The sequence below is a fragment of the Protopterus annectens genome, chromosome 1.part1, assembly GCF_019279795.1.
Source record: "Protopterus annectens isolate FY-2018-M chromosome 1.part1, PAN1.0, whole genome shotgun sequence".
In the NCBI taxonomy this organism is placed as follows: domain Eukaryota; kingdom Metazoa; phylum Chordata; order Ceratodontiformes; family Protopteridae; genus Protopterus; species Protopterus annectens.
Window position 1 is genome coordinate 275,270,774 of NC_056726.1, and position 27,038 is coordinate 275,297,811.

General features: G+C 42.0%; 1 protein-coding gene across 1 annotated transcript in view; it reads right to left on the reverse strand.

Annotated features, from left to right (window-relative positions):
• Positions 1–10,873: 10,873 nt before the first annotated feature.
• LOC122814407 (protein broad-minded-like) overlaps positions 10,874–27,038 on the reverse strand; it is a 296,314-nt gene continuing 280,149 nt past the window's right edge. Inside the window, exon 7 of the mRNA XM_044086993.1 lies at positions 10,874–11,001. Coding sequence (XP_043942928.1) covers positions 10,874–11,001 — 128 coding nt within the window. The remainder of the gene's footprint in view (positions 11,002–27,038) is intronic.

Here is a 27,038-nt window from a genome sequence, read left to right on the forward strand (position 1 = left end):
CGCCGAAGCACCGAGGAGCAAAGAATGGTCCAAAAGGCCTGGACCTGGCCCCACAGACTCCAGGGCGACAACCCAGACTGGTGGTCCTGCCTGCACTGGAGGAAGGGGAGAAGAACTAGGCATAGACTCTGATGGAGTAGGGACAACGGGAATCCTGCAGACCCCCCTCCACCTCCATCCCTCGCACAAACTTTCCTAAGTCCAATCCCTGAGAGGCCGGATGAGGAGAAAATAATTGGGGAGTGGGAGAAGGTCCCCCAGTCCTGTGGGTTGAGGAAGCAAAAAGCCCCAACTCTATTTGAGCTTCAAAAAAGGACCACATCATCATGTCAATATTGGAGGGGAGGATGCTCCTGGAGTTTAAGGAGGAAATAGAGGACCTTGCTGGAGACCCGTGTCGAGACCCCCGAGGGTCTTCTCTGATGGTCTGGGAAATGGCTCCTGCATGGAGGGGTAAACAAAAGATACCCTCTTGGAGGATCAGACAGAAGGTCCTCAACAACAGGACATGACACAGGTCTTGGATCTGACCATATTGGATTCGATCGTACTGGATCAGATGGACTCGAAGGAAGGGCTCTTGAATCCCTCGGATCCAACAGAGTCAGATCCATGAAAGGTCTGCTCTAGCTAGGATCTGAAGGCCTCGATCTGGAGGCCTTGGATCCGACAGTCAACTCCAAGGCCCTAGGATCCGAAGACCCCAGACAAGAAGCCTTGGATCCAGGCGTCGACTCTATGGAGGACTTCAGATCCGAGATCCCCGGGTCTGACCCCGCTAAGGCTGGAGTCGGATCTGGAGACCTGGGATCCGACAGCCTAGGTTTCTTGCTAGAGACCTCCCCAGAAGAGGAAGAAGAAGAAACTTTTCTCTTTTGCTCAGAGGAGGCCTGCTTGGTCAAGGAATCCTTGAACAAGAGACCCCCCCCCCTCCAAGCCATCCCTCTAAGCTTGTTCTGAGTGATGGCTCGGGACCCCCGGGCCATTCCTCTAAGCAAAAGCTTGTTCCGACGGTCGATCAGGGCCCTGGGGTTGAATGTGGCACCAATGCTGCATTCAACCTCCAAGTGGCCAGGGCCAAGACAATAGAGGCACTCCTTGTGCGAGTCGGAGACAGGCATCTTCCGACCGCACAAGGAGCAGCTCTTGAAACCTGAAGGCTTGTCAGACATCTCAAACCAGACACAATCCAAAATCAAGTCAGAAAATACTAGCCACAAAGGCAGACCACTAAAAAAATCTGTCCACACACACACAAGTACCCAAAACAAGAGCTAAATACAGACAACCCCTTAAAAAACTACCTAAGAAGGGAAAGCTCACTCTACACTACAACTAAAGAGGGTGCCAAACAATAAAAAAACTTAAGACATGAGGGGTAGAACTGATGGAGTAATGCGGAAGGAAAGCCTATACATACTATACAAAACAGAAATAAAGACAGTCAGAAAAGGCTAAGGAAAGTATAGGAATGAAACCCCAAGGAAATCACCCACTTTGTCTGCTGTGGAGGAGCTGAGTAATCTGCGTCTGTCTTCAAGTGCGGCAAAAGAGAGCTGAGGGGACAGAGGGCAGTAAAGCATTATGGGAGGGGAGGAGCTTGAGCTAAGCTGTTGTCTAAGTATTGGCAGCTCAGATCCGATGTCAAATCCTAGACCCATATGTGAGGAATGGTGACTAGAATAACATCAGATCTTAAATACTGAACAAGTCAATAAGACAAGCAACTTGATGAGCAACATTCAGCTATAATCAAACTAGATGCTCTAGTAGTTAAAAAAATCTGTTTATACAGTAATGCTGCAAGAGTGCAGACCACACATCAGAAGAAAAACACTTAAAAGAACAAGCACAATATGCTTCACTAGCAATTCCCAGCTCAGAAGGGAGAAAGCTACCCTCTCCTCCCACAAGAGTTTAAACCACAAACCTTCCTAATGTAAAATAACTGGTTTGGTACCTCAGTGCATAAACCAGAACAAAAACACTTACAATAACAGACACAACAAGCCTTCGTCAGCAATTCCCAGCTTAGAGGGGTGGAGGCTACCCTCTCTGAGTGTAGACCACAAACCTTCCTAATGTAAAATAACTGGCTTGGAGCCCAAGTCCTTAAACCAGAAATAAGAGACTTTCAGAATATCAGACACAATAAGCCTTCAACCCACAATTCCCAGCTTAGAAGGGTGTAGCCTATTCTCTCCTGCCTATGAGTTTAGACCACAAACCTTCCTAATGTAAAATGAATGATTTGGGACCCAAGTGCTTAAACCAGAACTAAGACACTTTCAGAATTACACACACAATAAGCCTTCAACTGGCAATTCCCTGCTTAGAAGGGTGTAGGATATCCTCTCCTGCCACAAGAGTTTAGACAACAAACCAACCTAATGTAAAAAAACTGGGCTGAAGCTCAAATGCTTAAACCAGTACTAAAACACTTTTAGAATAGCAGATACAATAAGCCTTCAACTAGCAGTTCCCAACTTAGAAGGATGCAAGCTAATTTTCCTGTCAAAAGAGTTTAGACTGCAACCTTCCTTATCTCTAAGATAACTAGTTTGCAACCCAAGTGCTTAAATCAAAACTAAGAGGCTTAGAATAACAGTTATAATTTAACCTGGTTATCTGCCTTACTTAAAAAAAATAAAATAAATAAATAAATAAATAAAAACGATAAATAGTTACTAAAGCAAAATAAAAAAAAGATGTGGTGAAAAAGTGGCAAAACTGTACTACTGTTCTAACAAATGAAGTAAGAATACTTTTATGTTTTAGATCACTGTTTCATAGATTAGTACTAAGCTAACTGCCCTTGTGGGCCATTTTAAGCCTAGCCAATTACTCCATTTAAGAATCAAACCCTACACTTTTTGTCTGTAAGGTAAACACCTTAACCATTACACCAACCTCCCACCAAAAAGCTCCATTTGTATCAAGTTTATATCACCCCAGATGGGACATGAACCCACAATACCTGACTTAGGAGGCCAATGTATTATCCATTAGGTCACTGGGGCCTGACAAAGCTCCACTTGTATCAAGTTTATATCACCCCAAATGGGACTCTAACCCACAATCCCTGGCTTAGGAGGCTGATGTCTTAGCAATTATGCCACTGGAGAACTATGGAGACCCAATGGGAGACTGCCACTCTTGCTTGAGCTTACTAAAGAGCTGAAGAAGTTAAAATGAAGGGGAACTCCAAAAATGATCAGAGGCTTCCTTCAATGAATTTGCCTGAGCCTGACAAGAGTAACATTCTTTTTATTATAACTGTGGATGCCTATGCTTTTTAGTATGCTACAGCCCATACTTACCGTTAGAAGGAACATATTTTAAGAAGTGAACCAATGACCTGACTTTGTGTCTAAAAGGTGATGGGTGTGATGACAAGAAATTAGGAAGTAATGTGGCTGTATGTCAGGTAAGAAAAGGGTCAATTACAATTATGGCTTGAAATGTTATTATTTGTTTACTTCTAAGTAAGAAAGAAACCCCAGTAATGTCGAGAGATGGATGAATAATTACTTGACAGCATCCAAGACGTGTTTAACTGAAAGAGGAAGACAATTTTTGATTGCATTGATTTTTAAGTATCTGCGTGTATTTGTGAAAACCTTCATGACTGGTTGGATGAGTAGGTAGTATATGCCTCACCTCTCCAAAAGCCGTAGCAAAGTAATTTGACACCCTGGATACCACTCCCATTTATCACCCACAGCTGTTTATGCTAATAAGAAATCAGTTAATGATGGCTTCTAAACGGCCAATGTTTTTTAAGAACAGTTTCACATTTTATAAGCAGTCATTAGGTGACTGCAATTAAGATCACTGATAAAGAACTTGTAAACTGGTCTTTTTTTTAAGACACTAACTTTAATAAAAAAGGGCAACTTGTCAATTAAATTACCTGGTTTAGGCCATAAAGATTGTATCTTACAGTTCTGATTGCAGCCAGAGACAAAATGTCTGTGAAAACCAGGACTAGGAATACTACTGTATTGTCCTTAGGGCTGAACTAATTGCTACCCTGGAAAGGTGGAAGTTCTGAAATGGTTTTATAGCTTCCAGATGCTATAACATATAGGTTCATAGGTTCATAGTTGTGTACTAGGCTAATGGCCCTGGGGCTTTTACAAGCCTAGCCATAGGATTACCCTGGCATAGTGCCACCCGAACTTAGTTCCCAGTGCCTCTGTCGAATAGAGCCACTAGTGTTATCCCCAGGGTGAATTTTCTGCTTCCCATCCACTCATCAAGATTTCTCTTGAAGAGGGTCAGCTAAATACTCTGCTTGACATGTATGATAAGTCTGTTCCATTGCATGGGCAGTCTCTGGGTTATAAACCTGTCTCTCCAGCATGTTCTGTTAATTGTGGTAATGAGGTTGAAGTCTCTGGAGCGTGTGGTGCGGAGGGATTGGGATTTCTTTAGATGTAGCATTTCTAACAGAGCTGGGTCAGACATGGCTTTGTAAGTCAAGCAGAGATCGCCTCTAAGTAGGCGATATGAGACAGAGAATAGTTGGAGTTTTTTTAGTCTGTCCATATAGGACAAGTGTTAAGGCCTAGGATCCTCTTTGTGAGGTACTTTTGTGGCCTCTCCAGTTGTTGCATGTGTCTAGTGAGGTACATGCCAAATGGGGCATTGTACTCAATGATTGGCCTAATGAGGGAAGAGTAGAGGGAAACAATGACCTCTTTCTTTCTGGATGCAAAACCCTTAGTAATGAGATGTGCCACATAGAAGGACTTTCTGACCACAGTGGTAATCTGGTGATCAAAAGAAAGGTTGCTGTCAGCCTGTGTTCCCAGAAATCTTATAACACCTTCTGTGTTCAGTGGACTACCATCAATGTGGTAATTCATGGGAACCAGGTTTTTCCCCGAAGGTGATGATGACACATTTTTGGCATTGAGCTTAACCCCATGATTCTGACACCAGTCGTTGGTCACAGTGAGGCCATTTTGTAGGATGTCAACATCACTTGGGGAGTTAATAACAGCTCCCAACTTGCAATCGTCTACAAACTTTATCAGCCAGAGTCCCTTCATGTTGGCCTGGACTTCAGAGAAGTAGATACCAAACAGGAGAGGACCCAGGACCGAACCCTGTGGGACTCCACTCATGACTAATCAGCAGTCTGACTTGGAGTCAGCTACTTTCACACTGTGGGTTCTATCTTATGAGTCAGTTTGCAACCCACCTAGTGATATAGGAGTCGATGCCAAGCTTAGTGAGTTTTTCTATGATTCCTGAGTGGGGAATGGTATCAAAAGCCTTGGCCAGATCAAGGTAGGCTGTATGAACCACCTTGCCTTCATCCACAGCTCTGGTGACTGACTCAAAGAAGTCGACCAAGTTGAACAGGCATGATCTACCCTTCACAAAACCAAACTGTGTGGGATCCAGAGTTTGGAGATTCCCTATATCCTTGTTTATTAGGTCCATGATGATGCGTTCCATAGCTTTGCATATCAGACTCGTCAGGCTAATGGGGAGATAGTTCCCAGGGTCTGTAGTTGCTCCTCCTTTGTGGAAAAGGATGATGGTAGCAGTGCATCATATGGCAGGGACAAAGCCTGAGGTGAGGCTGTGATTGAACAGAGCACACAGGTGAAGATGCCAGTTCACTCTGTAGTTCATGTAGAACACAGCTAAGGATATTGTCAGGTCCCATAGAAGCTGTATTCTTGGCCTTGGACAGTGCTGTTTTAACCTGTGCAGCAGTAATACTGGGTGCCTGGTAATCTACTGGTATTGTGATTGGTCCTGGGGTGACGGCAAATGTGGCACTGAATCTGTCAGCCAGTATACTGGGAATATCTGTTGGCTCGGTATAAGAGGTACCATTGTGCAGTAGCTCAGAGCAGTATTGCCATGGAGATTCTTTACATAACTATAGAAGGCATTGTGGTTGTCTTTCCTATCTGCTGCAATTCTGTTTTCATACCTAGCTTTAGAGGATTTGATGAGGGATCTCAACTATTTGTTGAGGCAGATAAGGCAGTTTTTCCAGTCTTGGGACTTTACCCTATTCCGCATCAGTTTCCTCCTTCTGTTGTAGAGTTTGTTTATGGCAGGAGACCACCAGATTGGCTTCCTTTTTTTGGAGGAGAGTGTCTTGGTTCTATTGGGTATGGCGAGATCTATGCATTTGTGTATGTGTTCGTACAGTGCATTGGTGTATGATTCTGCAGTCATGCAACTATTCTCCATATGCATGTGTGCCATAAAGTTAGCCACCTCTGTTTTTAGGATCCCAAAGTTAGCTTTGGAGAAGTTTTTCATGGTGGTTACTTTGCTGAGGGGGGTGGGAAGGATGTGGATTTCCAAGGTGATTAGTTTGTGGTCGGATCTAACCAGGGAGGAGTTGACTATTGGTGTAGAGCAATGGTCGCCCATGTTAATAACGACCAGGTCAAGGATGTTGCTACCTCTAGTGGGGGTAAGAACGAGCTGGTCTAGGGCACTGGAATTAATGAACTCCAGGAAACATTGGGAAAGTGTATTGGTACATGAGTAGATTACCCAGTTAATTGAGTGGTAGCTGAAGTCGCCTAGTAAGACCGTGTTAGGTCGGACCCTAATATTCTCCAGGGTGCTTAGGAAAGTGGATGCGAGTCTTGGGACATGGTTGGGGACCTATAGCAGGCTACGACCTGAATAGCTGTCTTACCCAATGTTAGCTGCACCTGAAGTATCTCTGATGCGTTATGTTGGGCTACCAGTCTGGAGGTGTGCGCATCCTTTATGAATATGGAAACACCACCGCCTTTAGAGCTTCAGTCTAAGATCAGGGGCTGAAAGGTGTGGAATGAGTTATAGCCTGGTAGTGCAGGGGTGCTTTCTGTTGCCTTGAACCAGGTCTCTGTTACAGCACAAATGTCAGTGTTCTCCATTTTAAGGAGTGCCTCCAGTGAGTGCATTTTGAGATTTAGACTTCTAGCGTTAAGCAACATGACCCTCAGATTGCATTTGTTTGTAGCTGTTATGGTGGTAACTTGGTCTTTGGAACACCACCTAAAAAAGGCACTATAGGTCTATCTGGAAGCCCAGGGGTGACAGATGCAGGCCATCTCTGGCAAAGCATCGAGGTCTGTCACTCATGTCATCCCAGGCAGACAGATACTGGATCCCCTTAGAATGACACCAGAAACTTAGCCAATTGTTGAAATCAATCATTTTCTGCTTGTACTGTGGTATCATTCTGGGTGATGGTAGGATGCTGCTCAGGGCTAGGGTCATACCTGCCTGGGCTACATAATCCAAGAGTTCCTCCATGTCTCTTTTCATGTAGTCCAGGGAGGTACGTCTCAGGTCATTCACACCCACATGTACAATGACTGAGTCATATTTGTACCTACTGTTGGGCGACCTGAGTGCATGCGTTATGTGTCGGATCCTGGCACCTGACAGGCAGCTGACTTTTACTTTCTCCTTATTCAACCTGGTGAGTGGAACATCTGTGCCTCACTATTGAGTCACCTATGACTACACTAGTTGGACATGCTGTTTTGCCTTAGGGGTTTTGGCTGAGTGGCACACTGTTTAGGAGAGTTATGTGTGTTGTGATTAGTGTTGTGTTGTGATTGAGTGCATTTCTGCCTTGGAGGTCTCTACTGCTTGGGTAGATTTTTATTGAGAGCCTCTGCGAAGGTGGGTGTGTGGTTTGTGTTTTTATGTGAAGGCAGTGCTGGTGTGTGCTCCAGAGGGCTATGTGTTCCAAGTGGTGTGGTGCAAGTGTTGATCTTCTCCTCTTGACCAGCTACTCCGGTCTTGGCTGGAGAGTGCGTGCATTCCAATTTGGATATATAAGTGCATCTCTCACAAGTCTGAGTGTTGGAAGGTAAGAGGAGAGGGTTGTCTGTGTACATGAGACAGTTGCTATGTCGCCTCAAGATTCCCAAGTTCACCAGGTTAATAGGAGAAAGCACAGGGGAACTGACCTTTAGACATGCCTGGCGGGGTGGGTATTGATAATAAGTATTAGATTTGTTTCCTTGTAGAACGTTTAGTGCTGGTACCACTTGTGTGCTACGGTAATTGCTACAAGAAGTCTGGTAAAGTGCTAGCCTAATAAGCTAGTATAAATGCAGTAGAGGAAAGAACTAGTAGATCTAAGGGAAGAATTGAAGAGCAGGCTCTGGCACCGCTCAGAAGCTTTCAAACAGTCCTTGATACAGCAAGTCTGTATCTGGACTAGACTAGTTAAAGGAAAGGCAGGAAACAAGAGCAAATGCGGGCTTTTAAACCGGAAAGTTGAGAGAGATGCAAAAACTGTCCAGATCCAATAAACTACAATTTTGGGGCCAGAAACCACTCCTCTTGTGGTAGATAAGCTACCTAGTACTTACCACTTCCACTGATAAGCTAGAAGGCTTCCCTCCAACACAGAAAGGCTTGGGGGGCTCAGAAGCTTACAGTCTTGGACACAGCAAATCTGTATCTGGACTAGACTAGTTACAGGAAAGGGGAGAAACAAGTGCAAACACAGAATTTTAATTAATTAAACAACAGCTTGTAAGATGTCAAAGCTTTTTAAATGTTTGTTGCCATCGACAAGTTGCAGGTAAAAGTAGGAAATCCTTGAAGGCTCACAAAATCTTTATAGGATGCTTTAAAGGATGCCAAAACATCACTGACAGGGTCCATTCCAGAATTCTCATGTGAAAACGAGCCATGCATAATAGGGTGATTGCTGCAGCCATCAAACCTAAGGCTTGAAGAACCAGTCTTGCAAGAGGATAGGGATGGTCTAGAATCTGTCTGACATGCAATCTTAAGAAATTAATTCTGCTCTGAGGTAAGAATGTGAACTACTGCCTGACTGTGTCCAGGCATGTTCCTATAAACTCCAAGACTTGAACTAGTTAATGCTGGAACTTGGAAAGGTTTACTGTGTGTCACTATCATACTTTGGACACAATAGAAGTGTCTTTGTGGATTCTGTTCAAGCAGCTTAACACATCACGATAGAAGATTACTGAATTTAACTTAACTCATTAACCCCGAGTACCTTCTCATGGCGCCTCTGTGCTTAACACCGAGCGCACCATGAGAAGATAGTAATTGGAAGCTGTTACCCAGAGTACCTTCTCCAAGCGTGAGAAACTGCATTCCCGATTTCTATGCGACCTTAATGCAAAACACGCTGAAACTGTAACTGAATGTGTAAATTACTTTATATAGTTACACTTCAGAGTGTATCAACACTAAGTTCACATTAAACTTCTTTTAGAAAATCCGGTTTAAAAATTCTTTAACAGCAAGTGGTGGCAGCCAATCGGATTCTTGCAATCCAAGCCACCACTTGCGTCACACATCCACCCCCAACAGTATCTTTTTTTGTTTTCCCCAAATAAATAGAGGGTTCAGCAGCAGGTATTCCCTTCCTTTCTTCAAATACTTGGAGATTTGACCTGCTACTGGATCCCTCTATTTTTTGGGGACTCACGGTTTTCACAGCTTGCCAGCACTGCACGAAGTATCCTGCTGTAGCTTCGTTCAAGGACTTCCCTGTTTAGCTTATCTGAAGGACTTCCTGGTTCAGCTTCCCCCATGATAACCCAGGTAAAATATGTCACAAAAGCATATGCAGAGGCTTTAGTAGCAATAGCCTTAAAATTTAGTGCAGTACAAATTTATTTTGCGTCTTCTATGTTTCACTCAGTGAAGAATTCAATTGTTTGCTAGATGTGCCGATTACATATTAAGTCTGGTGCCATAATGTTTGCTTGTCACTGACATGTGCAGTTCGTAGCTGTTGTTGTATATATGTAGAAGTCAGTGAGGAATTCAGTTGTGTGACAGCTGAGCAGTTTTTTTTCTTTGCTTACTCCCTGTACATTGGCTGGATGACTAATTTAGGTTTCCGACATTTTTTATTTTACTCATTCAATGCTGAATGTTGAAAAATGCCCCAGTGCTGCTGACCCAGTCGGCTGTGTCCTCAACCACATGGTAGGTAAAATGTAAGTTCTGGAGTCCATGAAGTCACTATTTTATATTTGTGTAGCCTGTTATTTATTTTTGTAAATTCTTCATCCATATCTGGAGACCTTATAGGAATACTGCCTAGTGTTTGTGATCTGTGTGATAATTTGCTAAAACGCCACTTCTCTGCACTGTATATGGCCAGTGAATGTGCTCTGTTGATCTTATTCTACACTGTTTCTGCTTTAATATACTAGCAACTGTGCTCTGTTGGTATTCTACACTGTAGTTGCTTTATTATACTACAGATTCAACCAGAAGCATATTGTGCAGAGTACTGTTTACACAAGGCTAGCGATTGTAATATATGGGATCTGTAAGCTGATATTTTGCTACGGATTCAACTAGAAGCATTTTGTGCTGAATACTGTTAAGAAAAGGTTAGTGACTGCAATATAAAGGATTGGAATAACAAGGGCTATAATATGATTGAGGGAAATAAGAGTAAACAGATGGGTAAAAGAAAGAAGTATAGATTAGACTGCACAGGTTAATATTCAGTTTCTGGTTTATAATAGGTCTTCAGCACGTTGTCTTCCTGAAAGGAGCTTAGCAGTCCATGATCACAGTAAATTGAGCTGCAACTGTATTTAAAACCAGTGATTTGTCTCGTGTACTAGTATCCTTTAAAGGGGCTCTGTCCTTTTTCTAAAATGAGTTAATTGCCTCGGACCGAAATATAAATGTTGCCGCCCACTTTTTTAACGTACTCGGATTTTGTCATGTCACCGTCAGGTCCAACCCGCTTTACTTCGCATACCATCTCCCACTCCCATTTAGTTTCCTTACTGTAAATAAATTCAGACGTTGTTGCTCTTGTTCCTACTGATTATCAGTAACAACTAGTTTTTTTTCAATTCCCTGGCTTTTCTTATTACAATATTGCTTGGTACAGTTTAAAATAGTTCATTTCATCTTCTTTTTTTAAACCTTTCAGTTCATGTAAGAAGTGCTTTTTAGCACTTACTGTAGCCAGCGTCTCAAAATGTAATTGTACCAAGCCTTTGAAATGAAAAATGTGCTGTTACAGTTAAAAATACATACTTTCTTCTTTTTTATTTGCGGTCAAGTAAGAAGCGCCGTAGCGCCAAAATGCTTACTATTTCCTATGCATTAGAATGGAACTGTAGCATAGCAAGCCCTTAAGTAGCGTTTATATCACATTATCGAAAGATGAAAATAGCAAATGCTATTTCATTGGCCCCAAAACAACTAAACATGAAAATATCGAGCATTAACAGTGAATTTTTTCCCATGGAAAATACACACAACACAAGCACATCAAACAAACAGCAACCACACACATACACTTAAATTTCTACATCTAACGCTACACTAAACTAAACCTACACTACTATCTACCCACTTAAGTTAACCCAAACCTTAACCCTAAGGTCCGTCACTATCGCACACTCCTCTAACCCATGCCCTAACCCTAACTCACTTAAAGGGCACCTAACCCTAAAGTCTGTCACTATCGCACACACGCCTAACCCGCGCCCTAACTCACTTAGCGCGCCCCTAACCATAACGTACAAATAATCGCACACTTACCTGAACCCAACCCGTAACTTTCCACCACAGCGCTAAGAATAGTGAAGCCACAGAAACGGTCAACCTAATTCTTTCCCGAGGAAAGAATTCACTGTTCTGCAGCTTCGCTATTCTTAGCATTCTCTGAATAGTGTTCGATATCAGAACATTCGAAGATTTAATACTTCGATGTTCTGATATAGACCCCTTTTGTCAGTAATATGTAACGGGCTTGCTACAGCTGCAAACACATTGTTTCTGTTTTAGCTTTTTTATAAATTTATGGTTATCTTCAAATAACTGGTTATGCATTAGCATACATTTTTATGAAGGGTGTGCAGCCTGACACTCAAATCTCTGTCATTATTTAGTTCTTTCAGTACTGGTTGGTTTGCCAGAAAAACAATTTTACCAGGAAGAGACCACCACACACATTATGCAAAAATCTACACAGCTGAAATCTAATATGGTCATGTCATAAATGCTGAAGTACTTACATTTGTGCCTCTGCGTTCTGGACTTTGGAGTTCTGGCCGGCCTTGGGCTGCCTGCCGGCAGGAGCGCCCTACAGTTGTGACTGCAACAGTGACACTCGAACATCTACATTTATGGTAGGTGTACACAACTGTACTTTCTTAGCTTTGCATTTGTATGCCAGAGTTTCTTACAGCTGTGACAATTTTATATATTTATTTATTTACATACATGGTTTTACTTGTTCCTTGTTTCGCTGCTGTACTTCAACCAGAATCATTAATTAGGTTGAATGATATCGCATGCTAGCATCTATTGTTTGAATCTGTATTTAAAGTCTTTTTTATGGCAGACATACCACTCTGAAGAAGTCTTTGCAGTGTCAAGATGAAAACACTCAGTTTTTAATTGTTTTTATTACTTTTGTTTATTAAACATGTGGTGTAGCAGTTCGGTCCGCTCCATTTCATGTTTTTATTGTGTTTTGCTTTTTATGTGGACTTCTCACTGCCTCGTCTGCCCATTTGTGTTTTGAATTTAAGTTATGCAGTTATGAGTCCACCTGGGGACGATTTCTAAGTTTACCCTCCCCAGCTTGATGGACAGAATTTTGTCTCAGCTGGTGTAGAAGTGGGCTCCTTTAATCCGAGCCAGGAGTTATTCTCTCAGCCTCAGACCTATACTCAAGTAGTGGCTAACGGTGTGGATCAAGGTAATATGAACAACAGCCAATGGCATTCTCACATTTTTTTTTTTTTTTTTTTGAAGTTGACTTGGATAATTGGTTACATCTTCCGAATGACCGGTCTTTGAAGGCTCAACAAGTGGATTTTGAGAAAAAAAACTTTTAAAATTAGGAACATACAGTTGGAGAATTTTGTACCCAAGTGCATGCTTATGGTCTAACCATGTTCTTAAAGGGCTCCATGTTTGGAAATGCCCCAAAAAAGTGGAACTGAACTCACTGGTGTATTTTGAGTTGGTGAAACTATTTAACAGTACAGGTTTGGCACTTTTGGTGTGCTAGACAACAAACTGAAGTCTTTAAATGAGACAGTAAAAAATGATTTACTGTTTTCCAACATTAATGTGTTATTGCATGTCCATCAAATAGGACAGCAATACTGATAAAAACAAAGCTTGTAAGGTCCGTAAATTGCAGAGGGACTGTGGAGACTACAAGCAGGGGGAGGGCCTGCCCTGTTTGAGGATACCAAAGGGGCATTAGAACTGATTTTTCTAGAAAGATTCTTGACTCTGTTATAAATAAGCCTGCAGTTCCAGTGGAGGATGGGGTTTTCTTAGATCATCCCCAAGTCCGGAGGTCAGAGAAACTGGCCAGTCAGTCCAGTCAGCACTGATTCGAAACCCCAACGGAGGAACAGTTGTCTGTACTTTTGGGGCAAATGCAGAAGAGTTTAAATTGTACCTGTGAGGGTACCACAGAATTTTACTTGTGATTAATTCAAGATTTTTAATTTGTCTGATGTAGTAATTTCAGATGTGTGTTTGTTTTTAAGAATGGGTTAAATTTTATCCCCAGTTTTTAAATTAAGTAGAGTACAAGCTTATAACATGAAAAAACACCAAAACTGATAAATTAAGACACTCAGAAGTGGAAAGTGGACTTGATACTCTTTAACACTTCAGTTTTACACTTGACTTCTTCAGAATCCTAGAAGTCAAGTGTAATACTGACTTCTTCTCTTTCGGCTGTTCCCATTAGGGGTCGCCACAGCAGATAAACTGTTTCCATTTCTTCCTGTCCTCTGCATATTGCTCTGTCACACCAACCACCGGCATGTCTTCTCTCACCACGTCCATTAACCTTATCTTAGGCCTTCCTCTTTTCCTCTTACCTGGCAGCTCCATCCTTAGAATCCTTTTCCCAATATACCCATCATCCCTCCTCAGCACATGTTCAAACCATAATCTCTCCTCTCTGACTTTGTCTCCAAAGCATCCAACCTGAGCTGACCCTCTAATATACTGATTCCTAATCCTATCCATCCTTGTCACACCCAGTGCAAATCTTAACATCTTTAACTTTGCCACTTCCAGCTCTGACTCCTGCCTTTTTGTCATTGCCACTGTCTCCAACCCATACAACATGGCTGGTCTCACTACCCTCTTGTAGACCTTCCCTTTCACTCTTACTGGTACCAGTCTGTCACAAATCACTCCTGACACTCTTCTCCACCCATTCCACCCTGCCTGTACTCTCTTCTTCACCTCTCTTCCACACTCGCCATTGCTCTGAACTGTTGATCCCAAGTACTTAAACTCCTCCACCTTCGCCAGCTCTACTCCCTGCATCCTCACCATTCCTCTATCCTCCCTCTCATTCACACACACATTCTGTCTGTCTTAGACCTGATGATCTTCATTCCTCTCCTCTCTAGAGCATATCTCCACCTCTCCAGGGTCTCCTCAACCTGGTCCCTACTCTCACTATAGATCACAATGTCATCTGCAAACATAATAGTCCATCGGGCCTCCTGTCTGATCTCATCTGTCAACCTGTCCGTCACCATTGCAAATAAGAAAGGGCTCGGAGCTGATCCTTGATGTAATCCCACCTCCACCTTAAACAGATCTGTCACTCCCACTGCAGACTTCACCACTGTCACACTACCCTCATACATATCCTGTACCATGCTTACATACTTCTCTGCCACCCCTGACTTCCTCATATAATACCACAACTCCTCTCTAGGTACCCTATCATATGCTTTCTCCAAGTCCACAAAGATACAGTGCAACTCCTTCTGACAGTCTCTAAATTTCTCCAACACTCTCAGAGCAAACATTGCATCTGTAGTGCTCCTTCCGCATGAAACCATACTGCTGATCGCTAATCAACACCTCCTTTCTTAATCTAGTTTCCACTACTCTTTCCCATTAACTTCAAGCTGTGACTGATCAGTTTTATCCCTCTGTAGTTACTACAACTCTGCACATCACCCTTATTCTTAAAATAAGTACTAAAACACTTTTTCTCCACTCCTTAGGCATCTACAAGATTTCATTAAACAATCTGGTTAAAAACTCCACTGCCATTTCTCTTAAGCACCTCCATGATGTGAGGATAGTGAATCAGGAAGTGAAACAGATTAGCAAGGAGGAAGTACAGACAGCTATAAAGAGGATGAAGAATGGAAAGGCTTTTGGTCCAGATGACATACCAGTCAAGTGTAATACTGACAAAAGCACTAAATAAAGTATCAAGTCCAGTTTCCAGAGTGTCTTCTCTTAGAGTACAAGCTTTAATGCAATTAAAAATGTTTAAGAGGTCTCAACTTAAAGCTGTGTTTTTTCTGATAGAGGATCACTTCTGTGTCTCTGCACGACAGTGGCACAGGAAAATAACTTTCTTGGGTGGCATAAGCCAGGGAACCTTGTTAGCTAGGCTTACATAGGCCCTTGGGCCGATAGCCTAGTACCTACCTATGAACCTATGAACCTATGAACCTAATTTTGGAATGTAACTGTAGCAAGCTCATTTAACATTTCTGGCAAAGGGCTTGCTAAAGTTACAAACAGATCATTTCTATTTTTTTGTACTATTTGCATTCATGTATGAAGAGCTAAAACACTCAATGTATCCACTGTGTCAGAGAAGAGCTGTACCAAGCCCATTACAAGAAATGTAAAATGGGCTTGCTACACTTGAACAGATCTTTTAATCACTTGTGGTATGTGGTATGTAGATATATATATATGTAGATATATATATATATATATATATATATATATATATGTGTGTGTGTGTGTATACATGTATATATATATATATATATATATATATATATATATATATATATATATATATATATATATATACTAGTGTGTGTGTGTGTGTGTATATGTGTCTTTGTGTATGTATATATAATACATGTAGATAGATTTTTTAATCCACTTGTGGTATATGTATATATATATATGTGTGTGTGTATCTGTGTTTGTGTATGTATGTATAATATATGTAGATAGATATGTGTGCGTTTATATATATATATATATATATATATATATATATATATATATATATATATAAAAGATATGTATATGTCCATATATAGATATATCTGTATATCCATATCTCTCTCTCTCTCTCTATATATATATATATATATATATATATATATATATATACATATATAGCCCTCTTACATATCAGATGGTGAAGATACCAAAGTAAATTTCTGTGCCTTAGAGTTAGTAACCTTCATTAATTCAGCGGTCTGTCATTGGTCTTGCTTAGGCCTCAGCAAGATAAATTCTTGGGGTATTTGTAACCTATTGCTGGTAATGTGGCTACTTTGACTATCTTTATCTATTACTAGGCTTCAGGTGATGGAGCAAGACAGAACAATATAGTGAGGAGTAAGAAGAAAAAAGTGGAAGGAAGGAGATGCGACTTAAAAAGCCTTCATGGATACAGAATGAGGTATGGTGGTGTGCAGATGACAGTTACATTGTAAATGAAACAGTTTATTGACATGTACAAATAATGAGCACTGCAGAAAGGCTTATAGTCAAAGTAAATTTTATTATCATTTAGAACTACACATGTATAGGCTAAATGAAATTTTATGCATCACAGGATCATATGATCACAGGAAGTTTCTAGGCTATTGGCCGTGAGGCCCTTATAAGCCTAGCAAAGAGTTTAGCCCATGTATAGACAAATCAGCACCCAATGCCCCTGTCCAGCAGGGGCACAGATGGAATCCAGAGTTGTATTTCCTATTTCCCATCCAGTTATGGTCTCACTGCTGAAGTGACTGCTGAGCCAATTTGTGTCATTTTGGTACCTGTGCATACAGAATGCAAACAACTGGAGGGGTTATTGGGGACATATAGAAAGTCAGTCTGCAAATTACATTGGGTTACATCACTTCTGCTTGTATTATTCTATTTGTGATTATACTGCCTGAGTGAGACAAAGGTTCTCACTAGGTGACTACTGACAGGATGGAGCTACCATATTTTTGGTGCATTTATCCTGGTTTTGTCAGTCATGTGTGGAATTTAGGTGGGAGGAAGGGCTCAGTAATATCCAACTGCTGTACTATTTGATTGAATGACTCAGGTCTTCTCCTTACTGATGATACTGAGTCTGTGCTACATAACAGCTGCACAATGTAATATAATGAATGTATACTCAACAGGTTATGTGCAGCAATTATCACTTGTGTCTCGGCATGCATACCTCTGCAGTAATGAAAGGAAGATCATTATCACATTATCAATATGTGCAGTTACAGTATAGCAGTGAGTCATTATCACTTTTCTGGGAAAAGTCTCAGCTGCTGTCACTGTTATTCACACAAGTACAAGTCATTATCGCTTTGAGGAATGCACAAGCCGAGGTGTGCTTTTTTCTCTGCTTGGAGTCATTGCAAGCAACCCCCTCATTCTTCATCAACTGCCTACCCTGCTAAACCCCTGATTTTTTCTGGCTGTATACATATATATATAATGTGTGTGCATGGATATATATGTATGTACATAATGTACTTGCACATATATACATTGGTCACACGCATATATATAATTTTGGTGATTGTGCATATCTCAACATTTTCCTGAAGGGGTCATTTGGGTGAATGTTTCATTTAGGGACATGTGCATAACATGTAGTAATGAAGATGCTGGTAGGGGAAAAAATTCATGTGTGTACCAGGGAAGTGCCTGTGCATACATGGTCAGACTGCTGAAGATCGTAATACAGATATGGTGTAACAACTATAGGTTATCTATAGCTCAGGTTTCAGTGATGGTTGTTATATTTTTTGTTTATGTATTCAGCTTTCAAGAATAATTTATCATCTCTTAACAACATGCACATACTGTATTGAGGAAAACTGATGGGTCTTATTGTAACCAGACTGATGGTCAGATGCGATAACTGGAATTATCACTTTTGTGACTAATTCTTACATGGAAGAACCACATAAGTTTGATATTTCTGCTTATACTCAGTAGTTGGGCATGTTTCCATGCTTTGTCAGTCATGGGTGGAAATTAGGTTGTAGGAGGAAAGGCTTAGTAACATCCAAGTGTTATACTATTTTGACTGAATTATAATGATAATAGTATTTCTACTGAACGATAATGAATGCCGCTGCACTCCACACTAACCTGTATTAGAACATGCTAATGCAAAACCTGTGTGTGTAGTAGGTATATATCTCTGCAGCGTCATCACCACTTATGTACCTAATGCAAAGAATATTGCCTCTGGGGCTAGGATGGAAGATTTGGATGGGCTAACCAGGTAATGCATATGATATACATATATATGTACTCTTCCAATAGATCTGCCAAACATCAGTAGTAATCTGTTTACATTTTCTTTCCTGTGCAGGTGTGTCCACCTTCTGACACTGACATAGCTTCATGACTAGGAGAATGACAAGTGACAGTGTGGGTATGTGGCCATTCCTATATTCACTAAGCAGCCAGTCATGCCTCCGAAACTGAAAACCAGTACAACTTGAGCTTCCCCACATCCACTGTGAAGGTTTACTGGACTGCAAGAGGTATACGTTGGAGCAGAGTACTGCAGTTGTTGGAAGAGAAGTGTTCCATCTACCCTGAGCCCGACATTCTTGTGCTGCACATTGGAGGGAATCAATCAAGCACTCGGAAAGCTACGGTTTCAAATCACAGCAATTTTTGAACACCTAAAGTCTTGGTGGCCATGCTGTCATTTTCTGTGGTCTGATATAATTCCTTGACAGATATGGAAAACAGCAAACAGTCAATGGGCAGCTCACAAGGCCAGACGTTTACAGAATGGGTTCATGCATGGCTTGATGCACAGGGTCGGTGGATCTACAATCTGCCATGAAAGCATCACTGCTGAAGACGTTCACCTGTTCAGAAGGGATGGCGTTCACCTAACTGAGGAGGGCATTGCGTCGTTCCTGGCCGACCTCCACAATGGCATGAGGACAGCTATGCAGGATTGCTAACATGCAGCTTGTGAGAAGAATGGAAAACATCCATGACCAAGTAGGACCAGTATAGTAAGTAAAACTCTGTTATGAAATGTGTTGTGTAAAATATATTTTTCTGAGTTTGGCAAATAACTGTGGTAAGGAGCTGGTAAAGATGCTGAGAAAGAACAACTCTTTCAGGAGAGTGCTAGCATGTACAATCTAATATGTCAGTAACCATCCTGCAATACTTCTTTTTTTATTCTGCTTTTATCAGGCATGTGTAGACCTTAGATGACAAGAAGGGTTTACTAATACATAACTTGATCCCTTGGGTCCATTGCTGAATGGACACATGTAAAGAGAAAAGGCATAGGTAAGGCAGGCTGCTGACACTGCAGGAGGTCGTGAGACTGCAATGGTATCAGCTGTCTGAGTGGATAGCCAGCACAGCTATCTGACAGATCAGATGGCCTTGCCTGCCACTGAAGTCCCATGCCTGTCCTGGGTTCATTAGTGGAGTGGCGGTCCTTACATTGCTTTTTCTCTTTACATGTATCCATTCAGCACTATGTTGGCTACACCAAGAATGTTTATATTTACAATCATATGTGTCTACATGGTAAAACAACTGCTTCTGAATGCTGTACAAATGGACATGTATCAGTTTTGTTAGGACTCAGGTTATGAAAATTATTATTTTTTTTCATATTTTGGTAAATAACTTTGCAAGGGAGCATGTCAGTATGCCAAGTAATGCCTCATTTCGAAGACAGTATTGATTGCTCCAACATGGTAAAAGAATTGCGCCTGTATGTTGTACACATGTGCAGATATCAAAGTTTGTTTCAGACATAGTTTATGGAAATTATGATTTTTTTTTAATAATTTGGTAAATAACTTTGCAAGGGAGCATCTGAATGTGCCAAGTAATACCTCATTTCAAAGACAGTACTGATGGTTCCAACATGGTAACAGAATTGTGCCTGTATTTTATACACATGTGCAGATATCAGTTTGTTTTGGACTTAGGTTATGGAAATTATGATTTGTTTTCATATTTTGGTAAATAACTTTGCAAGGGAGCATCTGAATGTGCTAAGTAATACCTCATTTTGAAGACAGTATTGATAGTTCTAACATGGTAAAATAATGGTGCCTGTATGTTGTACTCATGTGCAGATATCAAAGTTTGTTTCGGACTTAGGTTATGGAAATTATGATTTATTTTCATATTTTGGTAAATACCTTTGCAAGGGAGCATGTCAGTGTGCCAAGTATTACCTCTTTTTGAAGACAGTGTTACTTCTTACAACATGGTAAAAGAACTGTATCTGTGCACTGTACACATGTACAGATATCACAGTTTGTTTAGTCTTGTACGATTGTGAAAATTATATATTTCCAATACTTCTCATTATTATGCCCATATCTTTGCAACAGAGCATGGTGATCACACAAATGATGCATCATTTTGAAGTGGACATGTATCCGCGGTGGTGCAGTGGTAGCGTTGTTGCCTCACAGCAAGAGGTTCTCCCATTCGATTCTCGGCTGGAGTGTGGGGAGCGCCTTCTGTGTGGAGTCTGCATGTCCTCCCCGCAGTTGGGTGGGCGATCGAAAGACATGCGTAAATGGGCATGCCTTCGTTGAAGGTTGAACGTTGAGCTGGCACCTCGGTGTTCGTGAAAATCTACTGCCAATCATTAGCGGACTGGAGTCCCGCTGTAGCGACCCCTAACCGGGAAAAGCCGAAAGACAACATTCAGACGCACAACTTCTACACTGATATGTAGGCTCTGTCTGTTACAGGTGATGAGATATTATGCTTTGTTTATTTATTGGGAGGGTGGCCTAATGGTTAAGGTGTTTGCCTTACAAACACAAGGTGCAGGGTTTGAGTTTCACAAGGGATAATTGGCTAGGCTTACAATTGCTTGCAAGGGCAGTTAGCCTAGTACTAACCTATGAACCTATCAATTATGAAAATTATATTAATCATATTTATGTGAATATCTCCATAAAGGAGCATCACACAGTAATGGTTAAGGTTTCATTTTAAAGCTGACATTCATACTAACAAATTAAATACAAATTCTATGGGTATACTGACCAAGATATTGTGCTTTGCTTTTCCAGAAAGGTAAAAAATATGCACAAAATCAACATTCCTTGCCAAATATTTAATAATGACTTTGATAATATTAATTGTTAATTGACCCTAATATTGGGTGATTTCAATTACCCAAACATTAACTGGGAGAACTACTCAAGTACTAACTCCCTTGCCCAACATTTCCTAAAATTTATAAACTCAAACACCCTGGTTCAGCTGGTCAACACACCCACCAGAGGTAACATATTGGACCTGGTCATCACCAACATGGGCAACCGGTGTTCCACACAGGAGGTCAAGCCCTCGCTGGTTAGGTCTGACCATAAACAAATCATTTTGAATATCCACATTCCACCCCCACCCCCGGACAAGAAAACCACAGTGAAAAACTTTTCAAAAGCAAACTTCACGTTACTTAAGACCGAGGTGGAAAGTTTCAAAGCCCCCCCATGCTAAAGGATAATGCTGTCCAGGCTGCAAAATCCTTTACTAATGCACTCTACGGGCACCTACAAGAATGCATGGATCATGCCATCCCAAGCAAAACCAAGACTCACTCCTCCAAGAAAAGGAAACCAGTCTGGTGGACTCCTGCCATAAACAAGCTATACAATAGAAGGAGGAAACTAGTACAGAAAACAGTAAAATCCCAAGAAGGGAAGAAGTACAGTTTTGTACCTACCATAAATGTAGATGTTCGAAGATCCACATTGCTGCAGTCCTTACACTTGGGTAGTCCGCTGTCCTCGGTCGGCCCGAATATCAAAGTATAAGGCTGACGTCGGTCAAGGCGCATTTGACTGACATCAGGACGTCAGGGTACAAATGCGCATGACCGACGTCATATCCTCAGTCTTTTCTTGCCCCAGATGTCAGAAGACCCTAAAAATAAAGGTCAAAACCAAAAGACAGCAAACAACCAACCAACCACCCTTGCACTAATTATATGTACAATATATACAATATACACAATATGTACAACCCAACCCACACAACCACCTCTAAATACAGAGGGGAAGGAGGGAGGAATTGGACTGCAGCAATGTGGATCTTGAACATCTACATTTATGGTAGGTACAAAACTGTACTATGTTCTTCATCTCACATTGCTGCAGTCCTTACACTTGGGTAGAATCCCAAAGCAGAGGTAAGGGAGGATGGCTAACTACAAGGAAGCAGGAGCTGCCAAAATGCCCTGCAAAACAGCAGTGGCAAAACCAGCCCTGGATTTAGAGTAAAGTGGCAGGTGATAATGCCTAGAGAAAGTATGCACTGAACTCCAAGTAGCTGCCTCCAAAATATCCTTGGTTGCTACTCCCTCAAAAAGCTGTTGAAGTGGCAGTAGCCCTAGTGGAATGAGGCCTAATCCCAGCTGGAATCTCCTTGCCATGATGGGAATAACAGAAAGCAATGCAAAACCCAATCCACTTAGAAATAGTTTGTTTTGACACAGGCTTGCCCTGAGAACTCAAAGCAAAAGAAACAAACAACTGCTGAGACTGCCTGAACCCTTTAGTTCTGTCCAAATAATAACGCAACTGCCTGTGTACATCTAAAGTGTGCAAAATCTTTTCCCCTTTATTTTGGGGATTTGCATAAAAAGTAGGCAAATGAATAGTTTGGTTTAAAGCCACACTAGAAACCACCTTAGGCATAAAGGAAGGATTAGTACGTAATGATACCCTATCCTTATGGAAAATCAAGAAAGGCTCAACCGCCATAAGGGCCTGCAATTCAGAAACCCTTCTTGCAGAAGTAATGGCCAACAAAAAAGCAGTCTTCCATGACAAATATTTCAACTCAGAAGTAGCTGCAGGCTCAAAAGGTTGTAGAGTGAGTTTCTCCAACACAAAATTGAGATCCCAAGCAGGAGTAGGAGCTCTTCGCTTATATTCTTTGCCCCTCTAAGAAATTGCTTGAACAAAGGATGAGAAAACAATGGTGGGTCGCAATCATAGTGAGCGAAATTGCTGCAGCATGAACTTTAATAGAAGAGAAAGACAAACCTTTGTCTAGTAACTCAGTAAGATATTGAAGAGCCACACACAAATTAGGCTCAGAAACATCAAAATCTTTTGCTGCACTCCAAAATAAAATCTCTTCCATTTGTCTGCGTACACTTACCTTGTACTAGGCCTTCTAGCTTCCAAAATAACATTCAAAACTTGCTGAGGAAGTGGAGGCCCACTATGGTTCAAAACAGAATATGCCAGGCTGTTAGGTGCAGAGAGTGAAGCTTGACATTGAGCAAATGGCTGTCCTCCTGTGACAACAGGTGTGGAATCGAAGGCAAAGGCCATGGAGGCTTCCGTACCAGACTTCTCAGTAATGGGTACCAGTGCTGTCGAGGCCAATCCGAGCTATTAAAATCATCCTTGGCTTGTCCTGTCTGACCTTTAGAAGTACCTTTGGGAGGAGAGGCAGAGGTGGAAAGGCATACACATGAAGATTGCACCAATTGAAAGAAAGAGCATCCACTCTCCAAGCTGTGGGATGAAACCTTTTTGTGCAAAACTTTGGCAGCTGATGGTTTAGTGGAGAAGCGAACAGATCTATGTCTGGAGTTCCCCATGACACTGTCAATTTCTGAAATACATGAGGATCCAATTTCCACTCGTGGGGATCCATAATTCGTCTGCTCAACACATCTGCTAAGGAGTTCTGTGCTCCAGGCAGAAACCTTGCCTGAAGATTGAGCTGTAAACTGAGAGCAGTCTCCCACAAAATCATTGCTTGCCTGCATAGAGGATAAGAATCGTTCCCCTTGCTTGTTGATGTACCACATGACAGTTGTGTTGTCTGTTAGAATCAACACCTGCCCTGGAAGAAGTAATTCCTTGAAAGCTATTAATGCAAACTGGACTGCTAACATCTCCTTCATGTTGATATGTAGATGTTGTAGTCTGGCAGGCCACTTGTCTTGTATCCACTTTCCATTTAGATGAGCTCCCCAAGCTTTGTCTGAGGCATCTGTCGTTAAAATCTGACTCGCCTCTGGCCGGGTCACAGAGAGTCCCTTGTTTAGGTGACATTCCTGAGCCCACCACAAAAATTCCTTTTGAATGCAAGGTATTATTTGAATGACAGTGTCCAGATCCTGACAGTGCTGTGTCCATACATTTTTGAGATACCATTGTAGCTTCCTCATATGCAGTTTGGCATTGGGAAGCACCAGAATACAAGATGCCATGAACCCTAAGGCTTGAAGGACTGTCCTTGCAGTCAGCCCGGACTGATGAGATAGCTGATGGAAGTAAAGGGATAGACTCTTTTGTTTGTCTGGGGTTAAAAGGCCATCTGGGATGCTGTATTCAGTCTCACACCCAGAAAGCACATGTCCTGAGAGGGTACTAGACTGGACTTTATTTCGTTCACAGAATACCCCAGGCATCTTAGCACTGCTATCACATATTCCAAATGATGAAGAAGCTCTTCCCTTCCTTGAGCCAGAATCAGGCAGTCGTCCAAATAAGGATAGATCTGTATTCCTTTTAGCCTGAAGAAAGCTATCACTGGAGCCAGAACTTTCGTGAACACTCTGGGCAGTAGATAAGCCAAAGGGCAATGCAGAGAACTGATAGTGAGAAGTCCCAGCTCGAAAACGCAGATACTTCCTGCAACTTAGTCTGATAGGAACATGAAGGTAAGCCTCCTTGAGATCCAAAGTTACCATCCAATGATCTTTGCCCAGCAGAGGTAAAAGCTGCTGCAACGTCAACATTTTGAACTTGGGAATGTCCAGATAAGTGTTTAGGATAGATAAATCCAAAATTGGTCTCCACGTGTTCCCCTTCTTTGGTACTAGGAACAGGCGAGAATAAAATCCTAGGCCCACTTCTGGCATAGGGACCGGCTGTATGTCCCCTATTTGGAGCAACAGAGAAACTTGCTTGTGAGCTTCTATTCTTTGTTGAGGAGGAACGTCTGGCATGCCTTTGAAAGGAGGCAAAGTATGGAAATAAAACCTGTAGCCGTGGTGTATGATATCCAATACCCATCTGTCTTGGGTAATTAAACTCCAATTTTCTTTGAAAAGTGCCAACCTTCCTCCCAAAGGTGCTGCCAGACGAGAAGGCTCTGGCAGCTGAAAAGGTAGGTCATTGGGTCTGTTTACGAAAGGACTGACCCCTGCCCTCACCCGAAGACTGTGCAGGAGAACTCCCTGTTCTAGGCCGGAAAGAGCCCTGAGCTCTACCCCTACCACGTCTAGATCTACCCCTAGACTGGGAATCATAAGAAGGATACGTCCACCCCTTAGTAGGCCAATTTCTACTAAACTTTGGAGGCTGGACCTGCAAAAAATCTTTAACAGTCTGCATAGACTTAGCCTTGTCTTCCATTTTCTTTAAAACTGCCTGAACAGGAGAACCAAACAACACATCAGATTGCAAAGGAGCATCTAAAATCCTTGTTTTAACATGGTCAGAGGCGTGCCTGCGAAGAACTGACCCAGTGGCAGCCACCCTAGACGAGGCCTGTACAGCATCAAAACCACATTGCAAAGAATGCTTACCCACCTGTTCAGAAACATGTACTAAATCTTGCAACTCTTTACAATCAATACCTTCTGCCAGAGCATCAACCTTAGCCTTCAATTGTGAAAGGAGATAGTTTTGGTATTTCAACATGTGAAACTGGCAATTCAAAGCCCTCATAGCAGGAGTGGAAGAAGTATAAACTTTCTTTCCCCATCTATCCAAGGCCCTGGCTTCTTTGTCTGCAGGAACCGGATTCTTTACAACAGAAGCCTTAACACCTTTAGGCCCCTGGCTAACAGTTTCTGGGTCTGCCCTAGGACTCTTAAAAAGAAACTTATGAGCTTCAGGCACCCTGTAATACCTATCCGGTTTAACAGGAGCAGGAGGCAAAGAATCAGGATTAAGAGAAGCCTCTGTAAAAACAACTTGCACTACACCTAAAACAGGACGTATAGCCAAAGGCCTATGCAGGGGTAAGAACAAAAATTCCCTAAGCCTTTTCCTGGAATCAGAGAAGTCCTGACCTTCCCACTTAAAATGCTCCCTCATGGAATGAAGAGTTTCTGAAAAGAAAAATCCTCAGGAGGAGAAGCAGAAGGAGTAGAATCATCCACATCAGAATCAGAATAAGGAGAGTACTCCTGCAAGTCTTCAGCCGAAGACTCTGAAACATCTGAAGCCTGCTCAAAACTCCCTAGCTCAGGCTCCACCCTAGGTCTCTTATCAGGAGGGGGCATAGAACCCTAATCAAAGTAATCAAATCTTCTGCCATTTTAAGCATATGCTTCTTAGGCACAGTTCCAGAAGAACTAGGGGTGACACCAATTGAAACTGAACCTGGCCTGCCCCTGGGAGAAGCCCTTGAAACAGAAGGAGAGGGCCTAGCCACCCTAGGAAGGCAGGGGAGTATAGTAACCTGAGAAGCCCCTCAGCCTGACCTGCCTCCTGAGAGGCCACATCTTGCAATAATAAAGTCTCACCCTGGGAACACAAAGAAACCTCCGGTGGAGCCACCGGCTCCACCAACACCTCTAAAGAACCGGCGTCCGGTATAGACGGTTCTTCTAGCCTAGGCTTAACTGCTTTGTCCTTGCGCTTCTTGAAGAAGCGGCCGGAGCATCCGGCGGCATTTTATAATTGCACCGCTTCCCAAAGACTAACCTGGCACAATCCAACCTTCTCTTTATAGTGCGTTTATTGAATCTAGCACAAGAGCGACAGCCAACAACGTCATGCTCAGGCCCTAAGCAAGGAATACACAAAGTATGATAATCTCTATGCGGTATCTGTTTCCCACAAGAAATGCAATTATTGACTTTTTCTGACATCCGGTAAATCACTGAGGCAAGAAAAAACTAAAATATTCCCTAACGGGTTCTTAGCCCACTTTGGACTCCGGCTGAAACTTCGAAAACGAAAAATCTCAGAACGCCAACCGGCACTTGCAATACTGCTTCTGCATCGGACCATGCGGCAAAAAAGACTGAGGAT